The sequence below is a fragment of the Ambystoma mexicanum genome, chromosome 2q (genome assembly GCF_040938575.1).
Source record: "Ambystoma mexicanum isolate Mex_15411 chromosome 2q, UKY_AmexF1_1, whole genome shotgun sequence".
NCBI classification, from domain to species: Eukaryota; Metazoa; Chordata; class Amphibia; order Caudata; family Ambystomatidae; genus Ambystoma; species Ambystoma mexicanum.
In genome coordinates, this window is record NC_090924.1 from 493,521,626 (window position 1) to 493,544,739 (window position 23,114).

The following is a 23,114-nucleotide window of genomic DNA, read 5'->3' on the forward strand; positions in this document are numbered from 1 at the left end:
CCTGTTATCCCTCCCTCTGAGGGCCAGAGCCCTCGCAGGCAAGTGCAAACTGTAAAACAAGCTTGGTGTTGATGTTATCTGTAGTAGATAAGAGTACTCCCCGGCTTGTTTTCCAAGTGAGCATGTTTTCCTTCAGTATTCTACACGCAGCACGTTGTTAGGAGGCAGCCTCAGCACTTTGGAAACTGCTCATTTGAAGTTGAGTGCTGTATGTCACTATGGTTTGTTAAGCCTCAAAGACTTTAGTAAAACAATATAACTTATTTGCACTCAGGGCACCAGGAAATGCAGGCGTAGCACACAGCTCTGAAACTGAAGTAGAAGCTCAGAGGCACAACACCTACCCAGTCACCAGCTTTGCATGCATGCTCTGCTCAGTGAGCCTCTCGTGCTGTCTGGTGGTCTGGACCTGTAGCTGTTATCTCAGACAGTTTGGGTTGGGTTAAACAGCAGCAAAGTTGGTTGTTTTTTGTGTGAATCCCAATGCGGAGCCACTGCTTTCCAACACAACTGTCTTCAGCACAAGTCACACTACTGAAGGAGCCCAGGCACACAGCCTCCCAGCTTGGCTGCCAGAAATCCCACTGCACCTCTTGCAGGCTTTACTCTGTGCGCAGTCAATTGTGCATTCAACTGCAAAATCAGGGGTAGGCTTCACAGCAGCCCCGGTAAACCGTTGTAGATCAGATAACGGTTATTATTTGTAAATGACATGATTCATGGTATTTATTTGTTTGTTTGTTTGTTTGTTTATTGATTTGTATGGTGCCAAACCCGAGGGTAATTGGGCGCAACAGAGAGCAGAAAAACATGGATACTTAAAAGCTTGGTTACAAAGTGAGGTACAAGATACATATGAAATATTACAGGTAGTTGTCTCGGCAAATCTGTTGAGGAATAGACATATATACAGTCATATGGGTAAGGTCTATAGGTGTTGGTTGTAGCGAGGTTAATCTTTGGAGTCATTGGAAGGTAACCATGTGAGTATATTTCATCTGAAGCTATAGTAGGATTGGTCAGTTCTAATGTCAAGTGGGAGAGCATTCCAGTACTGGGCTGCCTTAACCGGGAAACTGCTGCCGCCTGTTTTCTTCAGACTGAATTTGGGTATCTGTAGGCAGTAGGAGTTGGCAGTTCTGGTAGGGCGGGTCAATGTTCTTCTCACTATTCTTGCTGCCAGGTAAGGGGGGGCTGCGTTGTTAAGACATTTAAAGGTGATGCTATTTTAAGTGAAATGATGTCGCTGATTTTTAGCCACTTATGTTCTCTTTTTATGTTAGAGATGTGTTCTCTGGTGGGTAGTTTAAGGGCAGTTCTAAGGGCGTTATACTGCAATGTTTGAATTTTGTCAATGTTGTATTTGTTGGCTCCCAAGTACAAGGCATTGCAATAGTCGAGTTTGTAAAGTTGGCAAGGATGATGCAGCTAGCTTGGGTGAGGAAGGCTCTGCATGCCCTAATAAGCTTAAAAGTGTAGGCAGTGGAGAATGCTATGGAGTTCACTTGTTTCTTCAGTGTCAAGGTGAAAGCCTAGTGTGTTCACTACCTTGGCAACTGTAATTATATTGCCATCAATGTTGAATGAACAGTAGTTGGGGGTACTTTTTTTTAGATTGGTCGCGGATCCGAGGAGCAGGATTTCAGTTTTATCATCATTCAGGCAGAGGCCATGGTGGCCATCCATGCCTGAATGATGAGATATATTTTGTATACCAAGGCCGTATCAGAGTCAAAATTGCCCGAAAGGGGAATGAGGATCTGAGTGTCATCTGCATATTTATACTGGTATACTGGTGTACCGTTACACCCCTAGCAGCAACGCAAGTACACTAAGTAATCTTAGAAGCTGGCTATATGCAGTGAATCTACTGCAGGCGGATCTGTCATTGTATAGAAGCTGGACATCAGTATCATGAATTTAGTAAGCCCGGACCCATGGAGAGAAAAGGCTGAGAACTGTCTTTCAGCAAGAATTAGCTGAGGTCGTGGATACGAATGGCGAGGCTGTTTGGCCTGGTGTCAAAGTGAAAGCAGCTAAGGCCGGTTATCTATTCTCAAAGGCAGTGAACATGAGAAGCTGAATCATCCCTTGTTAAGGTGCAAAGAAAGAACACCATGCATGCCAAGTTTTATTCATTTAAGACATTTAAATGCTCTCCTGTCACGTGAGCCAAGAATGGAAGTAGAGTTGAACTTGGAGTTCTAGAACAGCGATAGTGCGTGCTCGCACTCCCTTATATTCTCACAGACAAGAATACTTTGCAAGGCCAAGTTCAAAGACAATCTTCATGGCAGATGGCTTGCTTGATGAGAGACGTTGGGCCAATTGGGTGGGGAGGTAAGGTCAAGTCCACCTCCTGGTACCTGTGTCTGAGCTTATGTGCTGCTAAGTGAACCAAATGTTCCAAACATGTCACAAGCGTGCCAACCAATTGTAGAGGGCCATACAACAAAGGGCCTTATAGTTTGAGAGCAAATGATATACCGTTTACTTAATAATGTTGAAGATGCCAAGTTTAAGAGGTGGGCATACATTGTCCACCTGATAGTAGATATCCAATCACAATCCCACTCCTTATAGAAAGTATAATTGGATGTTCCCCTTGAGCCTATCACAACCCTTTGTAGGTTTTTCTCATTTGCCACATAGTATGATGTCACTTAGGACACAGTTTAAGTAAATAAATGTGTTTTATGTGAAATGAACCGAGAGCTCGAGTGAACATCTGTTGATGTCCGTTGTAACTCCCTGTTTTAGACAATTGATAATAAAACAGCCAACTTTGCCAACTTCCTGAGTTGGTTTAATTATTTGGTGTCAGAGTTATTCTGCATCTGCATCCCATCCATTGCATGCACGTTACCCAAAGGGCCCTAAGCTCAGTACATTTAAATACTATTGAAATACAATGATAAAGAAGATGTGATTCCAAGGAAGCAGCAAAATGGAGAGTATAGACAATGTAATAGAAGAACGAGAAGATAAAGAAAAAAGACAAATGGAGGAGTTATAGATAGAACAAAGAGGGAGAAGATGGGAGGCACGAAGACCAAGCAGAAAAGATGAACAGTAGTCAATGTGGAAAAAGACAGAAGAAAAGAAAAGATGTTTCCTAGCGTGGAATATAGGGGCGAGCATGGCGTATATTGAAGAGTGCACAGCGGCAAGAATGAGCAATGGAGGAGATGTGAAGTGAAAAGGAAAAAGAAGGATCAATAATGACGCTCAAGTTGCGTGCAGATGAAGAAAAATCTAGAGAAGACGGAGCAACAGAGGCGGAGGAGAAAGAGTAGGAGGAATAGTTGAAGCAGGGAAGAACAGAACATCACTTTTAGAAGTCTCTTGATCCTCAACCTTTAGGGTCTGTCTTTACCCAGCTTCCTGGGCCTTCCCTGCAGTCTCCTTCTTACCCAAGCCTTCTTGGTCTTTCCTCCCAGCCTCCTGTCTCCTGCTCTCCCAAGGTTCGAAAGACTCTGCTCTAGGTTGCAAAGACTCTGCTCCAGTCTTGTGTCATCAGCTCCTTCTCTTTCCCCCTCCAGCCACCATCAAATGAGTTCCCCTCCCGGCTCTACCAGCTACTGACTTAGCACTTGAGATTTTATTAGGCTTTGGTCCCTCCTTGGAGCTTCTCTCGGGTGGAACAAGATTCAGGTGTGGTCGATGTGTTGGGGGTTGGCTGCCTGGCTCCGCCTCTGGGAATGGCTTATAGCCCTGGTGTAGGATTTGGGGAAGCTCGTCCTTCCCCCTTTGTCGTCCACCTTCTACCTGCCAAACCCTGACCCTGTCTTCCCACCTTTCTCTTGGTAAAGGCAATACAGGTGTGCTGGTTTTGTATAGGGAACTTGGGAATCTTAGGTCTCTGGGCCTGGGTGGGTCTCGAGAATCATGTCTGCAATTTTGGAGTACCCAGCTCTCTCTTTCCTGTTATGCAATTGGAGTTCCCAACTCCCTTTGTCCCTTTATGTCTTTGACAAAGTAACTGGCTGATTGCCTCTGGGATCCCTTAGTCTAGCTCATGTACAGCAAGGGGTCGGTAATGTGAGGCTCACAACTGTGTTTTAGTTTCTCAAGGTTTGACATTTTATTTTAAACAAAAACAGTAAATAAACCCTTACTAAACTTACTCTATCAGGGGATTCCCTACCTAGTTTAGGATCTACGGGAAAACCTCCTAGCATACACAAACCTAACCCTCTCACTAAAGAACAAATCTTTCAAAGTGAAAAATAAACAACATAAATACAAGATTACCAAATAGCCAGTGTCTTGGGTGACTTCTAGTTGTCCTAGGTGTATCTTACTCCCCTAGGAATATCCCAAAGTCAATATTCTCCAAGGAAAAGAAAGTCTTACATCAGTTCTTGAAAAGTTTCAAAGAAAAAAAAGTTCACTCAAACAAAAATCCACTGGTAACAAACAGTTCCTTCTTCGTTTGATCAAAAGATTCCCTTTCCAAGTTCCACAAAGAAAACAACAGCACCAATGGTATTCCTGGATAACCTCCTTCCAAGAAAGAATGGCTAAAGCTTATGATGCTTCTTGTTGGGGGTTGCTCTCTCCTTAGAAATTCCCTTCTGACAATGATATTGTGAGAGCAGACTCCTTTGCCCTGCAGTCTACTAGTGTGTCTACTACATTCAAATCATAATATTCTGACAACATTATAGCCAACCACAGTTCTACTGCTTCTACTGCAACTTAATACTTATAAAAATTTTGGGCAACTTCAACAAGACTCTTCGACCTCTACAGGTTGGAAAGGCATTCTTCTTTCTTTTATGGTAAGAAAGGGCAGCCTATTTGCCTTTCCTTTCTGTCTTGCAGCTGCCACAAAATATATCTTAGTTTCCAGACTGCTTCTCTCTCTTAGCTTTAACAGTCTCAGCCAAAGGCTCTTAGGCCTGTTTGTCTATCCTTGACTCCTACAGGCCTCTCCAGCCCCCTTCTTCATCACAGTCCCTGCGGGACTCTGGGACATGTAGTCCATTTTAGAGAAATTCGGTTTTCTTACTTCTTTAAAATGGCAAAAGGCCATCATAAGGGCAGGGTTATGGGGAAAGGTAAAAAGGGGTTACTACCAGTCTTCCTGATCCTCCCGCAGTACACCACCCCCAGGGTCGGCATCAGAGAGCGCCTGCCTTCCCCTGGCCACATGAGAAGGGCACCAGACTATGTTCCTGGGGAGGAATCCTGTCGGATTCTCCACAGTACGCCTCTTTTTATAGATGGGTTCAAGAGCCGCCTCAATACCCGCACAAGGGCAGTCACTGGACTGGTGCTGCTGACTTTGCAGGAGCACTGCTGCTTAATTTTCTTAAAGGGGATGGAGTAGTTACAGTTACTGTGTGACGTGACCCTGCCTTCTGCACATGGCATAGTTGGGGTCAGCCTAGGGAGTCTGTCCATGACGACTTTGGCCCCCTTGGTGACCCAACCGTTCACCAACTCAGTAGGACAGGGCACTTTGTCGCAGTATCTAAAGATAGTACTGCTCTTTATCAGGTCAAATATGGTCCCTTACTACTCACCACACCATGTAAGGTGGAGAGGTGGATTACATTGGTTATTTCACTTATGGGCAAAGTCTCACTAATAAAAGTTATAACCCTACCAAAATATCTGTATATTTTTTTAATCATAACATTGAAGCTGCAAGAATTGTTCTTCAAAATCCCTTTTCTCCTCCCTGATGAGGTTGCTGTGAGATAACACTGTCAAGACCAGATAAGCCCCCTCACTTCAGGAAAGAGCACAAGACACTCCTCTTCAAGGAATGCTCCTCACTTACACCTTGGTCCACACAACCTCCTCTTCTATTGTAACCTGAGACTGGGTGATCTCCCCCCTGTTTCTTCCCCTGGTTGCTTGTAGCTGCCATGCTACCAAATGGCTGCCCTCCCATCCCCGGTTGTTAACTCCCTGATCCCTTGTGTCTCTGTTTCCCTCACTGTGTCCTTCTCCCTACGACTTGTAAGGTGCTCTGCTGCATCCCAAAGCTTGGTCCTTGAATAATGAACATTGGATACATTCTGCAATCTACCTTGGATAACTACTAATTTGTGCTTGGAGATTAGGTTGTGGACTTTGATGTGCTCTGGAATACTGATGTGCCATGTCTGAAAATGTCACCTGTTTGTCATCTAAACAGAGAGACTGGGGCACTCAGTGGTGAGGGGTAGCCACCTGCTCCCTTGCACAACAGCAGGTTGCATATAGGCAATATCCAAGAGCTCCCTCAGTCCCGCACTGGCCAATCTGAGAATGTAACCACTGTCATGCTCAGCAAAGAGATCCTACAGCATTCAGGTGGACATGTTTCTTATGGAAGAGGGAAAATAGGGCACAACATGGAGTTCCTAAGTCAACCACACAGAGATATGAATCAGAGAGCGAGATCAGCAGTCTGCCATGAAAGCTCTATCTGACCCCCAACATGGTAGACAAGGTTATTGTAACCTCTGACTGCTAGGATCAAAGGCATACCACATGCATACCTCTTATTGAAACATGCATAACACCTGCAAACACATGTGAGTCAATGGCCCATACATGGGCAGTAGATTAACGAAAGACCTATCACAAAGCAAACCCTTAATGCAAAGATGGATGCATAAATCAGACCGCTCAGTGAGACAATGTATAATAGAAACACAAGCTTCCTGAATCGGAGAGTGTTCGGTCAGTATTCCACACAGAGTGTTGTTATAGTGAATGGTGAATGAGAAGCAGAGCATCAGAACATGTGTTAGCCAAGCCAAGACTGACAATTAGTAACATGAAGAAAATGAGGGGGGTTGATAGGCCAGGCTGAAGGGGAATGGTAGATGAGGAGACCAGCTGTGATTCTGCACAGGGACCAGACCTTAAGAAGTGTCCAAAGAGAAGTCAACTGGGAGATCAAGCTCAGACTCTGGTGGCAGTTGTATGGTCATCAGCCACAAAAAAAGACATTTTACAAACCCATGAGAACCCAGGTTGGGGGCATTGGGGATCCTACTTGACGTACTCAGGGTGGGCAGAGAATTCCTATCTGCAACAGCAGCAAAAGGAAACCCCGAGGTAAAGAGTTGTACAACACAGGAAGCAATCACAAGGGTGTTGTCACATCCAGAGTGTAAAGACCAAGATTAGGGCACAGGCAAATGCAAAGATAAAGGCGAAGACACAGATACAGAAGTTGCTGGGAAAATTAAAAATCTGACTGTGAGTGACTTTGAGAACACTTTCCAGTGCAGATGCCCAGGCGCATAGAAGTTATATTATGCCCTTCCAGTGCGCTTACATTTTCCCTTGTGTGGGTGTGTGTAGGTGAGTGGGTGTTTGTGTGTGAGTGTGTGTATGCGTGTTCACAATTCAAAATATCCTGCAATTATAACTTATGTGTGGTGTAGAATATTTGATTTTCTGAATTTAATTGGAAGGCTAAAGTTTAGAAAAGAAAATCCTCACAATAAACATGCAACATTTAGTTCAGTTCATGCACAAGGTAAAGGTCAAATTGTAACACTTTTAAACATTTAATTTGGAAGTTTAGAGCAAAGAGAAGTACAAGTTATACATTAAGAAAGTAACTGAGTTGTGTGTAAGTATGCAAAGCGGTTGTATTCAGCATCAATGGAGCTTCCTGAAAAGTCTCTGAATCACGAAGAACCATTTGCACTTCAGTAAGGCCCTAAAAACCTACCTGTTTCTCAATGCTTCCCCCTAACTAAATTTTGGAGTGTTAGTGTTCCACTAACTCTGTTGAAGCAGACTTGAAACTACTCAGCACAGGACGGTGCTCGCCCACATTCATGACTAGAGCAGTCCCAATCCATTGGCTCCTTTTGCCATACTTACACCTTTATGCACTAGTCCCTCAGAGCCATGACCCTGTGCCCACCATGATGCCTTCACTTCACCTAAATGCCACATTCATCTACTTGTTCACACTTCAGTCCCCCATGAATGTGGCATGGCCTACTGTGAATGAGTTGTCCACTACCAATTTAGCATGATGTGCACTCCTCCACATTTCCCTGTTAGCACTCCGAAGCTGCTTATAACCCAAAAGTAGATGAGTAAATCAGTAGCAAGTCTAAAACCTGGTTATTTAACCTCCAGTAAGCCTCTCTAAGTTACGAACATGTACAAGGCTCTCTTTCCTAGTACACACTCCAAAAACAACAACCCACAACTTCATGGAGGAGAAATCACTATTTATAAGAATAGCATCTGATTGCCAAGAATTCAGCACATTTTTGTTTGAAGGAGGACCCTTATGACACTGATAGTTTTTCAAATAGTCCTAAAGAATTGCTTTACGGTTGACCCTCAAGCAAAATCACACATTTAGGAAGTGGCAGCAAACAATTGTGGTTCCAGCTACTTTTTGATCAAGTCTCAGGCAACTTTATGAAATGTGCTCCCAGCACACCTCTCATGCGTAATTGTTAAATGTATAAAAGGGGGCTGGCTAGCACAATGTTTGTACTACCACATAGCCCGAAATAAATGCACAGCTCAGCTTTGAGAATAAGGTGACCTGCACCTTTATAAATGGAACACAAATGATAAACGCACATCCTCTGTATTTCGTTCATTTGCAGTCTTTTATGAGAATCTGCCCCATATGTATATTTAACAGGATATTTAAACTTAACTCAACATGTGAGAAATTGACAAGATGAACAAATGACTTAGTATTGGTAATGTTCTTTCTAATGGATGTTCATCCCACGGACGCCTCATCCTAGATATATATATTCTCCTTCTTTGCAGCTCCCTGAAATATTTTTCCCATCTGGGGTTTGGGGGAGCGTTGTGCGCCCCCCTGCACCCCACAGCATTGATGGCGATCGAGTTGTCCTCTCCATGACAGGATGTGACATTGATGCAGGTACAAATAGCGTGCTCGGCGCTCCGTTACCTTAGTTTTAGTTCTTTCCCCAATGCACAGTTGCATTAGGAATTTGAGACAAAAATGTTTGTTAGCAATAAAGGTCACCATATCATTTATATTAGAGAGCCCTGTAATCGCGGGGTAGGCTAGGAGGGTAATGAGGAATCTGTGGGAGGAACATCCAGTAGAAACAATATTACCCAGGGTAAGTAATTTGTTCTTCTAATGGATTGTGTCCTCCCACATATTCCTCATCTTAGATAGACTCCCATAGCAGTAATACCATTATGGAGGAGGGGAGGAGCGATCTACATGGGTGTTATGCCACCACTTGTTTTAGGACAGCCCTGCTGAAATCAGAATCTTTCGGATACCGTTCCAGGCAGCAGTGTTTTGCAAACGTGTGTATGGAGGACCACGTTGCAGCCTGACAGAAATCCTTTACAGATACCCCTCTTTGGAAAGCAGAGGTAGCTGCCACACCTCTATTGGAATGTGCCCTGAAGCCATCAGGGATTTCCTTACCCACTCTTGTGTAGCATTCAGACATACAAAACAATATTCATCTAGAGATGGTTTGCTTTGTTACTCACTTGCCCATCTGTGGGCCTGTGTATCGAATGAATAGCTAGCCTTCCAGCCTGAATTGTCGTCTCCTGGTGATGTAGAAACTCAGAGCACCCTGGGGGTCGTGCCTTTGCAGCCTTTCTTTCTCTTTGGATGGATGAGGAGGTGGATAGAAGGATGGCGGAAAGATTGTCTCTGACAGGTGAAACTCTGACACAGCTTTCATCAGGATCGAAGGGCACACTCGTCGTACCTTGTCACTTGAAAATAACATAAAAGGTGGCTTAGAAGACAGTGCCTGCAATTCTCTTACTCTCTGGGCAGAGGAAATGGCAATCAAAAAGGCTGTTTTCCAAGATCGTATCCTCAGAGGACACAAATGTAATGGTTCAAAATGGGAAGCCATGGCAAAAGTTAACACTAGGCTTAAATCCCATGCCGGTACCATGAAAGGTGTGGGAGGGACACAGGCCTTTTAAAAATTATACAACCAGTGAGATCGAGAAGTACAACCCTTACGAGTCTGCTCTTCCTGTTCAGACTGGAGTTGACCAAATCCAATTGCAGGGTCCCCAGCGGGTGAAGTGCTCTAAAAGAACTTCCTGGCACAGCTCCCTCTTGTGGGAGGCTGACCCCTCTCTGCTCAGGGCGTCCGCCATTGTTTTCTCCTTCCCAGCGAGGTGAATTGCTGGCAGGGAGATCTTGTGCTGTAATGCCCGGGTCCAGAGCTGCATGGCCTACACCTCCCTCTTTTGTTGATGTAGTGCATGGGCACTATGTTGTCTGTCATGATCAGGACGGTCTTCCCCTGTATGGAGAGCAAAAAGGTAATCTGCCCCTTTCCTGAAACTGGCTTCTGCCACTGTGAACAGCTTGGTGAAGACCCTGGCGGAGGTAAACCCGAAAAGCAGAACTTGAAAATGGTTATGCGAGTGTTGTCTATGACGAGCCACAGGTATTTCCTGTGCTTTTGATGGATAGGCACATGGAAGTAAGCGTCCTGTAGATCGAGTGGCACTAATCAATCTTTAATTTCTAGGACCTGAATGATCTGCGATAGTGTACCATCTTGAATTTGTCTTTCCTGTGGAACTTGTTCAAAAGCGTAATGTCCAAGACAAAGTGCAGACTTCTGTCTTTTTTGGGGACCAAAAAATATTGGGAGTACCACCCCCTGCTCCTTTCCTGAAAAGGGACCACACCAACTCTATAGTGCCCTTCTACAGAGAAGAGGAAATATCTTGCAAGAAAAGTGGGTCTGGAACAGCTGTGGTCTGGCCCGAGGGGGGCAATCCGGTGGGAGCTTTAAAAATGGGAAGCAGTACCCCTGAAGTGCCCGTGCATCCGCAGTAATGGCACACCGTTCTTGCGAATGGTGTGACAGACGCCCCCTACCAGCGAGGTGTGGCAGAAGTCCCTAAAGAGTTTTTGCGGCAGGGGCCGCACTGGAGGGGACAGACGCAGAAGTGGTCTGTGTCCTACCTCCTCCACCTCTGGAAGACCGAGAGAAAAGTCTCTGGCCCTGTGCTTGGTGGGCAGCGGACTGCTTGCCTTTCTGTCCATAACTATAGAAAAAACAAAAAGGTTCGCTCTTCTAGTGAGTGAAAAGTTGAACAGGTTGTCTAATCACCTCACCTAAGGACTTTGTTGCAGCCATGGAAGCTAGCTGTTTTTCCTGGCTGCCACCTGCCTTTTGGCCAAAAAAATGTGAGCCGTCAAAAGGCATGTCAAGCAGCTACGCTTGGACACCCTGACGTTCTGCGTAAATCCTGATTTCTTCAGTCAGGCGAATCTTCGCATGACAGAACTTGCTGCCATTGACCTCCAGACACAGGTCACCTGTCCAGTCGTGACTGCCAGGATTGGCACCTTGCTTCCTTGCCCTACTCAACTATTTTGAGGAAACCATTCCTCGTGTTACCTTATGGGATGTGTTCGACTACCTCCGCAATCACAGACCAAATGGTGTGTGTATACTTTGACAGTGCCCATGAAACATTAACTGACTTAAGTGCCATACTGCCAGAGGCAAGAACCTTTTTAGCCAAAGTGTCATAAAGCTTGTCATCCATGTCAGAGGGCAAGGATGGGTAGGTGCTTGCCTTATTGCCCACAGTTGCAGCCTGTACTACTAGACTATCGTGTGCCGAATGCGTGGTTAGATGATGCTGGCTTGTACTTTTTGAAAAAATCCTTGTGGACTGCTGGCCCTAGCAGCTCAAACCCAAAGGCATCGGGTCATCATCCTCATCAAAGATGTCCTGAAAAGAAGACATAAACTCCCTGGTAGATTTTGGGATCAATATACCCCTAGGGATCCTAGACTGTCTTCAACAGTTTGGGCTGTGACGTCAATGGCGCCGATTGATTGTCGAAAAACACATCAGCCGTCAATGGCGTTGGCAATCGAAAGGAGGACTTTACCGGTCTCTGCCTCTTAGGCGCACAAGATGGTTGGTGAGTTGAGTCCCTGCCGGCCTTGTCTGGTGCAGTGGGCTCAGACGTCTTCTTCCTAGAAGAAGAGAAAACAGGCGGACCCACTTTCTCGAACACCTGCATCATCTTGATGCAAAACTCTTCCCACTTCTCTGCCGAGGTGTATTTAGATGGGAACCAAACCTGTCTTTCTGGGGATGAGTCAGTTGATGAATGTCTTCTCCTTCTCTTCTTCGACGAGGTTGAAGAGAAATGACGGGAGTAGCTCTGCGACTGGGATCTCTTACAGAGTTTTTTAGACCTTTTTTTCTCCTTCACTGGCATTTCTTTGACCAGAGAGCTCTTTTTTCGTCGGATTGATCCTTTGATGGTGTCGTACTTTGCAGCTTTCTCCATCCTCTGGTCCCCTGTGATGTTGTGATGCCCCCCCCCACTGGTCCCTCCATGATGTCCCCCCTCCGGTACTACCGTGACGCTCTCCCCTCTCGTCCCCTCTTGATGCGTGTGATGTCCCCCCTCTGACCCGCCTATGATGCGTGTGATCCCCCCTCACCCCCTCTGGACCCCCCGTGATGCTTGTGATGCCCCCCATCCACCAGCTTCTGGTCCCCCCACTTTTTTTTCTTTACTGAGTTGTCTTGATTCACATAGGTTTACCTTCAATGACTTTTGCCAACGCTTGGATTTACTTTCAGACACATTGGAGCTTCACCCCCTCAACGCTCATGCTGGACCTTCCCTGGATCTTCCACTCAGGTTGGCCCTGAATCATGCTGTGCGCATTTTCTTTGTGAATCCTTGCCTACATTTTTGGTTCCCTTGCAACATTACGTGCTTCACTGACCTCTTCCACTGTTTTCGGTCTCCCCCCTGTTTCTCTGCTCTTTTCACTGTTTTATTCTCTGTTCTCTTCTCCTTTCCCTACCCCCTTGCCCCCTCTTACATCTTCCTATGCACTTACTCTATCTGATTTGTCCCGGACCTATTATGATAGTAACTTTCTTCGTCTCCTCCCCTGCTCCTTACTTGTTATCCCCCCTCCAGCACTATCTGAATGTCATCAGGCCTAGTACGATAGTCGCTTGTTTTGTTCCTATCCCCCTTCTCCTCCCCCCCTCCCTCACCTTTTTTTTTAATTCTCCGGCTCTACCAGAAATGTCATCAGGCTTAGTACGGTGGGCTGTATCCCATTACCTTCCTATTTGTGTCTTAGCAGTTGCACTATCAGAAATGTCACTAGGCCCACTACGATCGTTTTTTACATTCTTGTTTACGGCCTGTAAGAATGTTTTGCATTTTACCCTAATTCCCTCCCTTTGTCCTGAAGCACTTTGAAACACATTGTGTATAGGCGCTATATAAATAAACCATCATATCATGATCGATGTAGGGCCAATATGGAGGCTTTCTCCTTTAAGGTATTTTTTATCATTACCTCACGAGCCACAATCCGTCATGATGTGGTCAGTACCAAGGCACCACAGGCAAACTCAGTAAGGGTCGGAAAGTGACCTTTTTGCACTGCAATCACAGCATTTTTTTTTAAACCGGGGGGTTTCAGAGTAGTCATCTTGACAAAGTCTACCAAAAATTCAAAGAATTTTAAAGAGAAATAAGTATGTCAGCGAATCTTTGAAGCAAAGTACCCGAGTAGTGTGCTGGGCATGTAGAAAAAAGGAACTGGGGTCACGGGGCACAGAGCGTGCTATTTGTACTCGCATCACCATCACGCCTGGTCATAGAGATACGATTCAATGGCCATCGACGCTGGCGTGTACAACGCCCAGTGCTTCGAAAAATATTTCGGAGAGCTCCAAAGTAGGAGAATATACATCTAAGATGAGGATTCTGTGTGAGGTTTGAGAAACCAAAGGGTGTCTCACCTTCTAGTCCCCGGGTATCTCTCTCTCTAAGGTGGCCAGGGCATGGCCATCACCTTTGGATCCAGACCCTGGGGGTGGTCCAGTGCGGGAGAATCACCTAGGTGAGGGGTCTTTGGGGAGTGAGGGTAATGCAGCCAAAGGCAGGACATAGTATTCCTCCCTTTCCCGTACCAATAATCCCTCCAATATTATGGGATTCACTGATGTCCCAACTCCCCCCCCCCCTCCCCTTGTTCACACAAACACTGGGCAAAAGGAAGAGGGCGACTGAGCATAAAAATGCTAATTTGTACACCTCACTTTGGACATGTCCCGCTAATTGGGTCAGGCAAAGTAAGGCACTTGACTCCAAGTGCATACGCCTGATACCAATTAGCTCTCCTCACACGGATAAATGACAGAACATAGAGACACACTCAAAGCAAATTGGAGCACGAGTAAGAGCATAACTTCCAGGGCAAAGGCAAACCTACTGTAGCAGAGCATTGAACCGAGGGACGAAAGCCACAGGTGGAGAAACTCAACAGTTCTTTGCAGGGGGTCATTGCATCCAAAAAGCTGCAAAAGACACGTGGAGAAGGCCGAATCCCAAACAAGAAGGCTGCATTGTGTTTCAAGGACGCCAGCAACCCTCCCGGGTGAACTACTGAGTTCGGGAGGTGAGGCTAAGCCTGTGGTACTGACCTTGACTCGCAAACTGGAAGACAAGAAAGAAACACACACAGCCGCTGAGTTGGCAAGCGACGTGAGAGACCGGTGTGTGCTAAAGAAAGATTGAAGTAGCAACAATATATCGCAGAGTTGAAGGCTGCACGTGTGTGGATGAGATGCGAAGAGGGAAACCTGCAAAATTAACTTTGAAGTAACGATAGTAGGAAGGTCAGCGATACTGAGTAACGGAGTGGTCCGGCGAAAGTAAGTAGCCCACTCGAAATGTCAAAAGTTTGTAGCGATAAAGTGAATGAACTGTAAAAGCAAGGTGATTGAAATTGACCCTGAGGCGAGCAGAAAGAGAAAAGGTGATTGTTGAACTTTGGTGCAAAATACAGTGAACTACCCAGACCAGGAAGCACTGGGGCAAATAGCATAGGAATGTGAATTGAAACCTGGAAGGTCGAAGTGGTCATGCGGAGGTCTGTAAAAAATAAGCCACGCATATTTGAAAGTCTTCGACATCAGGAAATGGTCTGAGCCTGACTGAGGGAGACATTGAAGGTGTAATAAATTAGGGGAAGGGAACCCCTGCAAGCGTTTTGTTTCATTGTGAAAGGTCTGAGCCCAATCGAGGGAGACCGATGTGAACTTTTGCTTTGAAAGGTCTGAGCCCGATCAAGGGAGACTGATGTGAACTTCTGCTTTGAAAGGTCTGAGCCTAACTGAGGTGGACAGACGTGAACGTTTTGATGAATTATACTTTTGCTTTAAGAGGTCTGAGCCCGACAGAGGAGGACCAATGTGAACTGTTTTATGAACTGTGTTTTGGAAGTTGAAAAGTGACTTTAACGTGGAAGGCAAGGCGGGCCCTCGATCCACGTCTTGAACTGCCTTTGTGTTAAGAGCCTAAGTGAGAGTGTGTCATCTTGCCTACAGGGACCACCTTAATACGTGCTGTCTAACCTGGGGAGGGGAGCTGACTCAGCCACATGTATTCTGTATATTTGCACACTGATTTTCCTTTGCATACATATTCTCCTTTTTACACTTTTCTGTAGAAGATATAGGGCAGGCATTAGGTTTTGTTAGTATAGGCAATTTTGATTTGACAGAGCCCGACTAGAACTGTTTATTTATTATTTGATGGGCGAGACAAGTCCCATCTTAGCTATATGGCAAAGTAGGAGTTTCGCAAACCCCATTGAAACTTCAATAAAGGTTTTAGAAATTGTATCATTTGTGTCAGTGTCATACTTGTGATACCATGCCTCCCTTACAGAGGACACAATCCACTAGAAAAATTATTTATGTCTTTTAAGGATGCATTTTCAGATACCTTGCAGTCCCATAGAAAGCACAGACAACTTTACAAACTGCACATTTACTTTGCAAGGGTAAACACAGCATTTTAAACATTTCGAAAAACAACCTGAGAGGCCAGAAGGAATTCTATACTTTGGAAAGAAATGGGTTGCTAAGGCACTGAAATGAAGTACCTTTCACTTACCTTCAGCTTTTCTTCCATAACAGAGTGAAGCTGCACAAGTCGGTTTAGAGTTCCTTCCTCTAACTCACGAAAGTAAAGTTGATAAAGCTTCCGTAACGACTGAGGAACAGGGACTTGCTGGTCTACAAAGAGTGAGAAATAAGATTAGGGGATGTTCCATTAAAAAAGTTCCATCGTATATTTAGTCACTCCATGTACCTGGTTCTGACCATTCAGATCTAGCTAGAAGAAATGATAATTGGTCTCATTACAAGTTTAGCAGTACATCACCCTTAAAGCCGTTTGTTCACCATTGCTGCCACTCTGCTCTGTAGGCTTACCACAGGAAAACGAGCGGTGGGACGGTGGTGTTAGGCCCCATTTTTATATAGGACTTGAGTGGGAATTTTGGTGGATTTACCATGAGCTATTATTCCGTGTGGTAAATATGCCAATTTTTAAGGTAAAGTGAGGATTTAACTTTGGCATTTTCCTGGAGGTGAATCGTCCACTTTAGCACCGAATTCTGGGTTCGGCACTGGCGTAAAAGAGGTAATTATTCTACAGCCACAAAATGGCTGTAAAAGAATGTCCTCCACTTTTTTACAGCACCGCCAAACTTTTAATGTGGCTCAATGTTTCTAACTTAAAACAGTGGTTCACTAGCAAGGCTATCACTTCATAGTCATAAACCTAAAAATGTCTACCCCACCCTGAGGGAGATCCCAAAACACTATTTAAAAAGAATGGAAACATTTTCATTATATTATTTTTAAATGAAATGCACAGAATGCATTGTTAATGCAAAAAAGAACACATTGCTCCAGATGAGATTTACAAAAGGGAGTATTTTACACCCTATCATTTGCTGGCAACATTTTCACACGTTGGATTGTATTGTATTACTACTTTTAAACAACTTTTTGCTGTCTACATTTTTACATGACTACATTTTCCTGTGGACATTTTCACATATAACCTTCCTCATTCCATGGCAGCCGGCGAATGTATCCCTGATCTGGCAGCTCTCTCCCTCGCCCTGTCCCTAGCTAATCTGCTCCACTACTTGCTTCACTGCCATACACTTGTGTAGATTCTCTCTGGCACACAGATACCACTGTGATGTCCTGTACACTACCTTCAATCTCAACATACTTTATTTCATCATTGCAGGTAATGCTCCATGATGATCATTGCAGGCATGCAAGACCCCTATGCCTTGGATGCGTGACATTGAGGTGCGGATCAACTGCTCCACCATGCTCATCCTTGATGACAAGTTTGCAAGGGTCAAAGCTAGCATATAGGACCTTTGAGGGGGTTGAGTGGGTGAGTCTACCATGTAGTTATTAGCTGCATCCCCAAACAGACATTTCCATTATCCTTACTGCAGGGTACATATTGGCAAATGGGAATCTGCAGTGGTAGATGAATATGGAGTTGTTCTATTTCTTGGTTCCTGTTATTTTGGCAATAGGCTGTCTACCATAGATGTCTGTTTCTCCACTGTGTCAGATTGCTTTTCTGGGGCCATGAATAGTTGGAGGTGGCTAGGGACAGAGCTTGCTATGTTCTGCAAATATGCTGCAGGACTTCCTATTAATTGGAATACATGTACATTATTTTCTTTTGAAGGCTAGCACAAGCAAATACCTGATAGTCAGGGGCTTTTGTTGGTGCACTATAACAGTAAACTATCAAGAGGTCAGTCTGGCTAGGAATCCAAATTAACTGTATGAATTATGCACCATTGCTTACCGATTTGAGCCCATGCTGATAAATGGATTTATTTACCCCTATCAGTGGCTCAACACACAGCCATCTTCAAAATGGTGGTTTTGCCTAAGCTCCTTCATGCCATTCAGGCAATACCAATCTCGCTTAATATTGTTTTTTTTTACTGAGTTTACAAGTATACCATCTCTGCAGTTATGGGAGATAGGTGCCCGATATTGTAATGGAAACATTTCACCAAGCAATGAATGCAGGAGGCTTTGCGAGCTCAGATGTCTATGGATAGTATTTCATTTCACAAGCATATCTCTTAAATTATTGGTTTAGGATTAACATCCATCACGCAGACCTTGTGGCAAGGAAATGGCTCTCAGCACCCTATGCTCTATAGCAAAATCACTGGACACAGTCGTGCAATGTCCTCAACAGTCAATTCTGTATAAGTCATGTGGAAGAATGCAGACCGGAGTCAATCAAATACAAAACATATTGATGAGGGACATGAAAAACAACAAAAAGAGGAGTGGGGTTGAGGGCTTTTCTTGTACAAGTCAAATATGGACCCCCCACCATGATATTATCCCACATCCCTAACCTAAGTGTTTATTATTTTGTTTTCCCTCCTAGCAGACTTTGGTTAGAAGACCCATCTCCCCAACTGGCATCAGGTAATACTTGTTCATTATGAACTGGACAGTGCAAGTGAACCATTTCCACAGACTTTGACTTTGGTGACCTGCAAAAGGCAGTCCGATAAGGCCGTTGAAGACCCATGGATTCTGCTGGTACAGACCAACCAACACAATGAGCCCTTCAGAGGGACCGGAAGCTGTCATGGTTTGGAGGCCTTATGCCCCTCGCCTGAGGAGGACAAGACCAGAAGTAGACCTGAGTGGTCATATTTACCTGGAAGAGAATCATCATGTGGTGTTGTTCTGTATGAACACTCTGCCCCTTCAGTGAAGCCAACAGCCTTCTTGACTGAGTCCTCCCTAGTATCCATTTGGGATGACCTAGAAAGAACAGCTCACACGGAAAGATGTGCTGTACTCATTCTTCTTGACCTCTCTGCTGCCTTCAAAACTATTGACCACACCATACTCCTAGACAGGCTAAACTCTTTAGGAATCAAGGACACTGCTCTCAAATGGATCTCCTCCTTCATCTCTAATCACAGGGGAAGGGCAGGGGAAAGGGTCGATCTTTTCCAGTCCTGATGGCCCAGGCCTGCAACGAACTGCCTGAATGCCTGCGGAAGGAAAAAAATCATCTTGTTTTTAGGAAAAATCTGAAAACCAGACTATTTATTTAGGCTGAACGTATTGGCCCTTTTTATTGTCTGTCCTGTGCAACCTGTTTTCTGTTTCTGTGTACATGTAGCGCTGTGATGCCCAAGGGCTTTTGGTGCTCAACAAACACAGAGACATAGACAGACATAGACATTGCTTGCAAATCATGCTCCTCCACCCTTTCACCTCCACATCTCACCGAATGCCAAAAGGGGTTCCGCAGGGAGCATCCCTATCCCCCTCCTCTTCAATATCTATTTCAGCCCACTCCCAGCACTCATCTGCTCCCACTATCTCACCTGCTACAATTACACAGATGATACCCAGATCATCCTCAAAATCCCAAAATCGCCAAGCATCACCCATCAAGATCTTTTAACGTGCACCTTGAAATTTACCACTGGATGACGACCAACCACCTCATTCTAAACCCTGCAAAAACAGAAATACTAGTTTGTGGAAAATACGTTCTCCTTCCCCAACCTATCCCCTGGCCTCACTCTCTAGGCCTCCAACAGGCAACCTCTACTTCAGTAAAAAAAGCTCATTTGCACGCTGGACTCAAATGTATCCCTCTCCCAAAACATCAACTCTGTATCAAAAACCTGCTTCTTCCACCTACGTATCCTCAGACGAATCTTGCCATACCTCACCTATCCACACCGAATCTCTGCCATCCTCACCGACATCCTCTCCCGCTTAAACTTTGCAAACTGCTTTTTTTCTGGATGTACCAGCGTTCCAACCTAGGAAACTCCACAGAATCAAAAATGCTGCGGCCCGCCTGCTCATTGGCCTCCCACCCAGAGAACACATCAGCCCTGCACTAGAGTCCAAAACTGGCTCCCTATTGGTAGACGGACTAACTTTAAAGCCATGTGCATTACCATTACTCACTGTTCCATCCATAACACCGGTCCCGAAATCCTCCACGATATACTCACACGCTGCCGACCCTCCAGGACCCTCATTTTCAGCATAGCACTTCTCATAGTTATCCCCCAATATAGCTGCACCAGGCTGGGTGGATCCTCCTTCTCCATCCAAGCTCCCACCATCTGGAACTCTCACCCTCTCCACATCCGTCACACTGACAATCACCTCGCATTCAGAAACGCCCTCAAAAGCTGGCTTTTTCCTTCCTCTACTTGAAATCCCTCTTCCGCACTATCATTTTATTGCTCCTTGCACACAGGTACTGGCCTAACAAAACACCAACAATTTCAAACCACAGCGGATGCCAGTAGCGTTCACAGCGGTAGACGCACCCCTTTCCACTCCCATAGACTATCATACATCAATCCCCAACCCAATACCCCCTCCCCCGGCCCGATCCAAAACTGATGCAAACTGGTTTCCAAACAAGACCTGAAAATCTGATTGTACCTTGAACGTTGCCAGTTAAAGGTGTCTGGACAGAATGCTTGATTAGACAGACCACTAGAGGTAGCAACTGTAGAATGTCCAGTTCGAATTGGGGACAGGTCATATCACACACTCAGTTGGACCACCTTACCTAATTATCAAGGAGCTTACCGAAGCACTTAGAAAACTCAACTTATAGGTTTCACTGGAGGTAGAGAGTAAATGCGCCAGTTCAACTTGGGTTATAGGACACGGTACGCACTTAAATTGCTTTTCGGGGGTACGAAAGGCAATGCACTAAGATGCCCCAATGAGGGCAAAAAACATGACACACTTGGACGGTTCTTTCAGTGGGGACAAGAAACAATACCATTGGTCTCAGGTCATAGGTGGTAATGTATATTTAATTTATTTGCCTATTGCACTCAAAGAATGCCACCATCCAGGTTCTTCACAATGGTAGTATGCTAACCCCACCAGTAGATGCACTTGAATGGCAAACCTATCACTTGAGAGATTTAAGAAAGTGACATTGAAGAGAAACTCTGTCCGAGCTTAACATATGTATAAATCGCACCACCTCTGTGGACACACACCGCAGGCACGGCTCCCCATCCATGCACTCTAGAATGCCACTATGGATATGTCAAATTCGGTCTAACTGCACATATAGCTGTTTGAACTGAAACCCCTGACATGCCTCAACACCTCTGCCAATAGTATACAGTGACAACTTACAAGAAATTTGGTGTAGCTGGGTACACATCGAGTCCTCTGCACTGAAACGCTCACTTAATCCCTGATAGCACCTGCCCAGATGCCTGATATCTGGGTTGCTTGCTGGAGCCTAGCCAGCCCTCCTAAATCCTAATCCTGGCAGAATACACACACGCATTTTATAGTTAACTCTTATAATTTCCCCATACCTGGACTTCGGTCCCTGAGGGCGTTCCAACCACAAAGCGCATTGAGGCCATACAAATGAGGAAATGGTGCTATATAAATGACAACTAAAATACAATATAATACCACACTGTTGATGGACTATATATTGCTACAAACTGTAGCACTTTTTTAGACAGGTGGCGGGAATAGCGTGCCAGAAGGCCTGGTCATTGTTTTTAAAGATTTCAAGGGTCCGGCATTTGCCCCAAAGAATATAAAAGTGGCAAGGCTGCAGGGTGGGAAGGGTTAGTCAGCTAGGGACGGTATAATGGCTAGGCTGTTGTCTGTTTATCTTGCAATACTGAAACAAGGAGAGTTAGAGTCAAAGGCTACCCTAGACATAGGCGTGACTCGAGGTCACCACACATTTGCAGTGGGGCCAGGTGACTGCTGGCTCCCAGAAAGGAATATCACCGTAGACTACAGGAGTGATAAATGAACAAAGTTTTATTTAACTAACAGAAGAGATATATACAAAGGGTGCCGTAGCATGTGGAATATGCATGGTCAAGTACTTTGTGGTCTGCATATTTAGTGGGTTAGTAAACAGAGTGACAAATTATTTGATTTCTTGCATTGTTTTACAGTAACAATTGTATACCCTTTGTATATATGTCTTTCTGTTAGTTTAAATAATCCTTTGTTCAGCAGTCACCTGGCCCCGCTGCAAATGTGTGGTGACCTCGAGTCATGCCTATGTCTAGGGTAGCCTTTGACTCTATCTCTCCTTGTTTCAGTATATCTTCTAACCCTTGAGAGTCAGGCCCCCTTACTAAAAAAGAGGGTTCCGCCCATTCTTTCTTACATGTTTATCTTGCAAGCAAATTAACTAATTATTTTGCTTAACCAGCTCTGAAATCTAATACATCTCTAATTTTGAGGTTCACAATCATGCAGTTTAGCTTGGAGAAAGATAGGCCATGCTATACCTCACTTTTTCATTCTCATCACATATATGGAGCACATTTAATGTTGTGTTCACCATGTTTGTGTAGCTTGGTGGGAAAAAGGTACAGAACGTAGGGGAAACCAATCGGCTAAATGGAGTGATCCACTACGTGGAGTTTTATTCCACAATATGTGACAAGATCTCATTTGCTACTGCAATACTACAGAATTCAATGTACGCTGAAAGTGGAATTGGCGAATTTGAGTAGGAGTGAAATGAACATTATTGGATCAATCTATACAGTTAATAAACTAAATGTCCATCCTGCTGGTAAGAGAGGTACATTAATCATTTTAAACATTAATGATTATGACAAATGTTACTTCCAACATGCTGAACACATGAGTTGTATTAATGAAAAGATAAGGAGATTTCTTTATGTACACAATCCTAAAGTACCCACATTCTACACACTACCCAAGATACATAAACATCCTACCCTAACCACGGGCAGACCGATTATTAGAGTCACTCTAGGGCTACTACAACCACTTGGAACTTATGTAGATTATTTTCTTCAACCTTTAATACAGAAAACCAACACATATATTATACATACCACACGTCTTACAAATATTAGAGTCAGTTACATGGGATATTACAGATATATTTTTTACTGTTGATGTAAACTGTCTCTGTTCGTCAATACCCATTTATTTGGGACTTTAAGCTGTAGAATGGACACTACTGAAAGAGGAACACATAGGCGAAATAATTTATCTTGGTATTTCTCAATCATATCACAAAACTTATATTTCAGATTTTTTTAAAAGTATTATTTGCAAGTATCAGAAACCGCAATGGGTGCCAGTGTATGCAAACCGTTTCATGCACAATTTAGAGTTTGATCACATAATATAACATCCAGTATAGTACAAATACCTGATTGATGATATCTTTGCAATATGGCATGACACACCAG

The 23,114-nt window shown here is 44.5% G+C and overlaps 1 protein-coding gene across 1 annotated transcript in view; it reads right to left on the minus strand.

The window, feature by feature from the left end:
- The window catches only part of LOC138569550 (kinesin-like protein KIF19), a 3,041,213-nt gene that overhangs the window by 575,999 nt on the left and 2,442,100 nt on the right, over positions 1-23,114 (minus strand). The window contains exon 15 of the mRNA XM_069647615.1: positions 15,932-16,053. Coding sequence (XP_069503716.1) covers positions 15,932-16,053 — 122 coding nt within the window. The remainder of the gene's footprint in view (positions 1-15,931; positions 16,054-23,114) is intronic.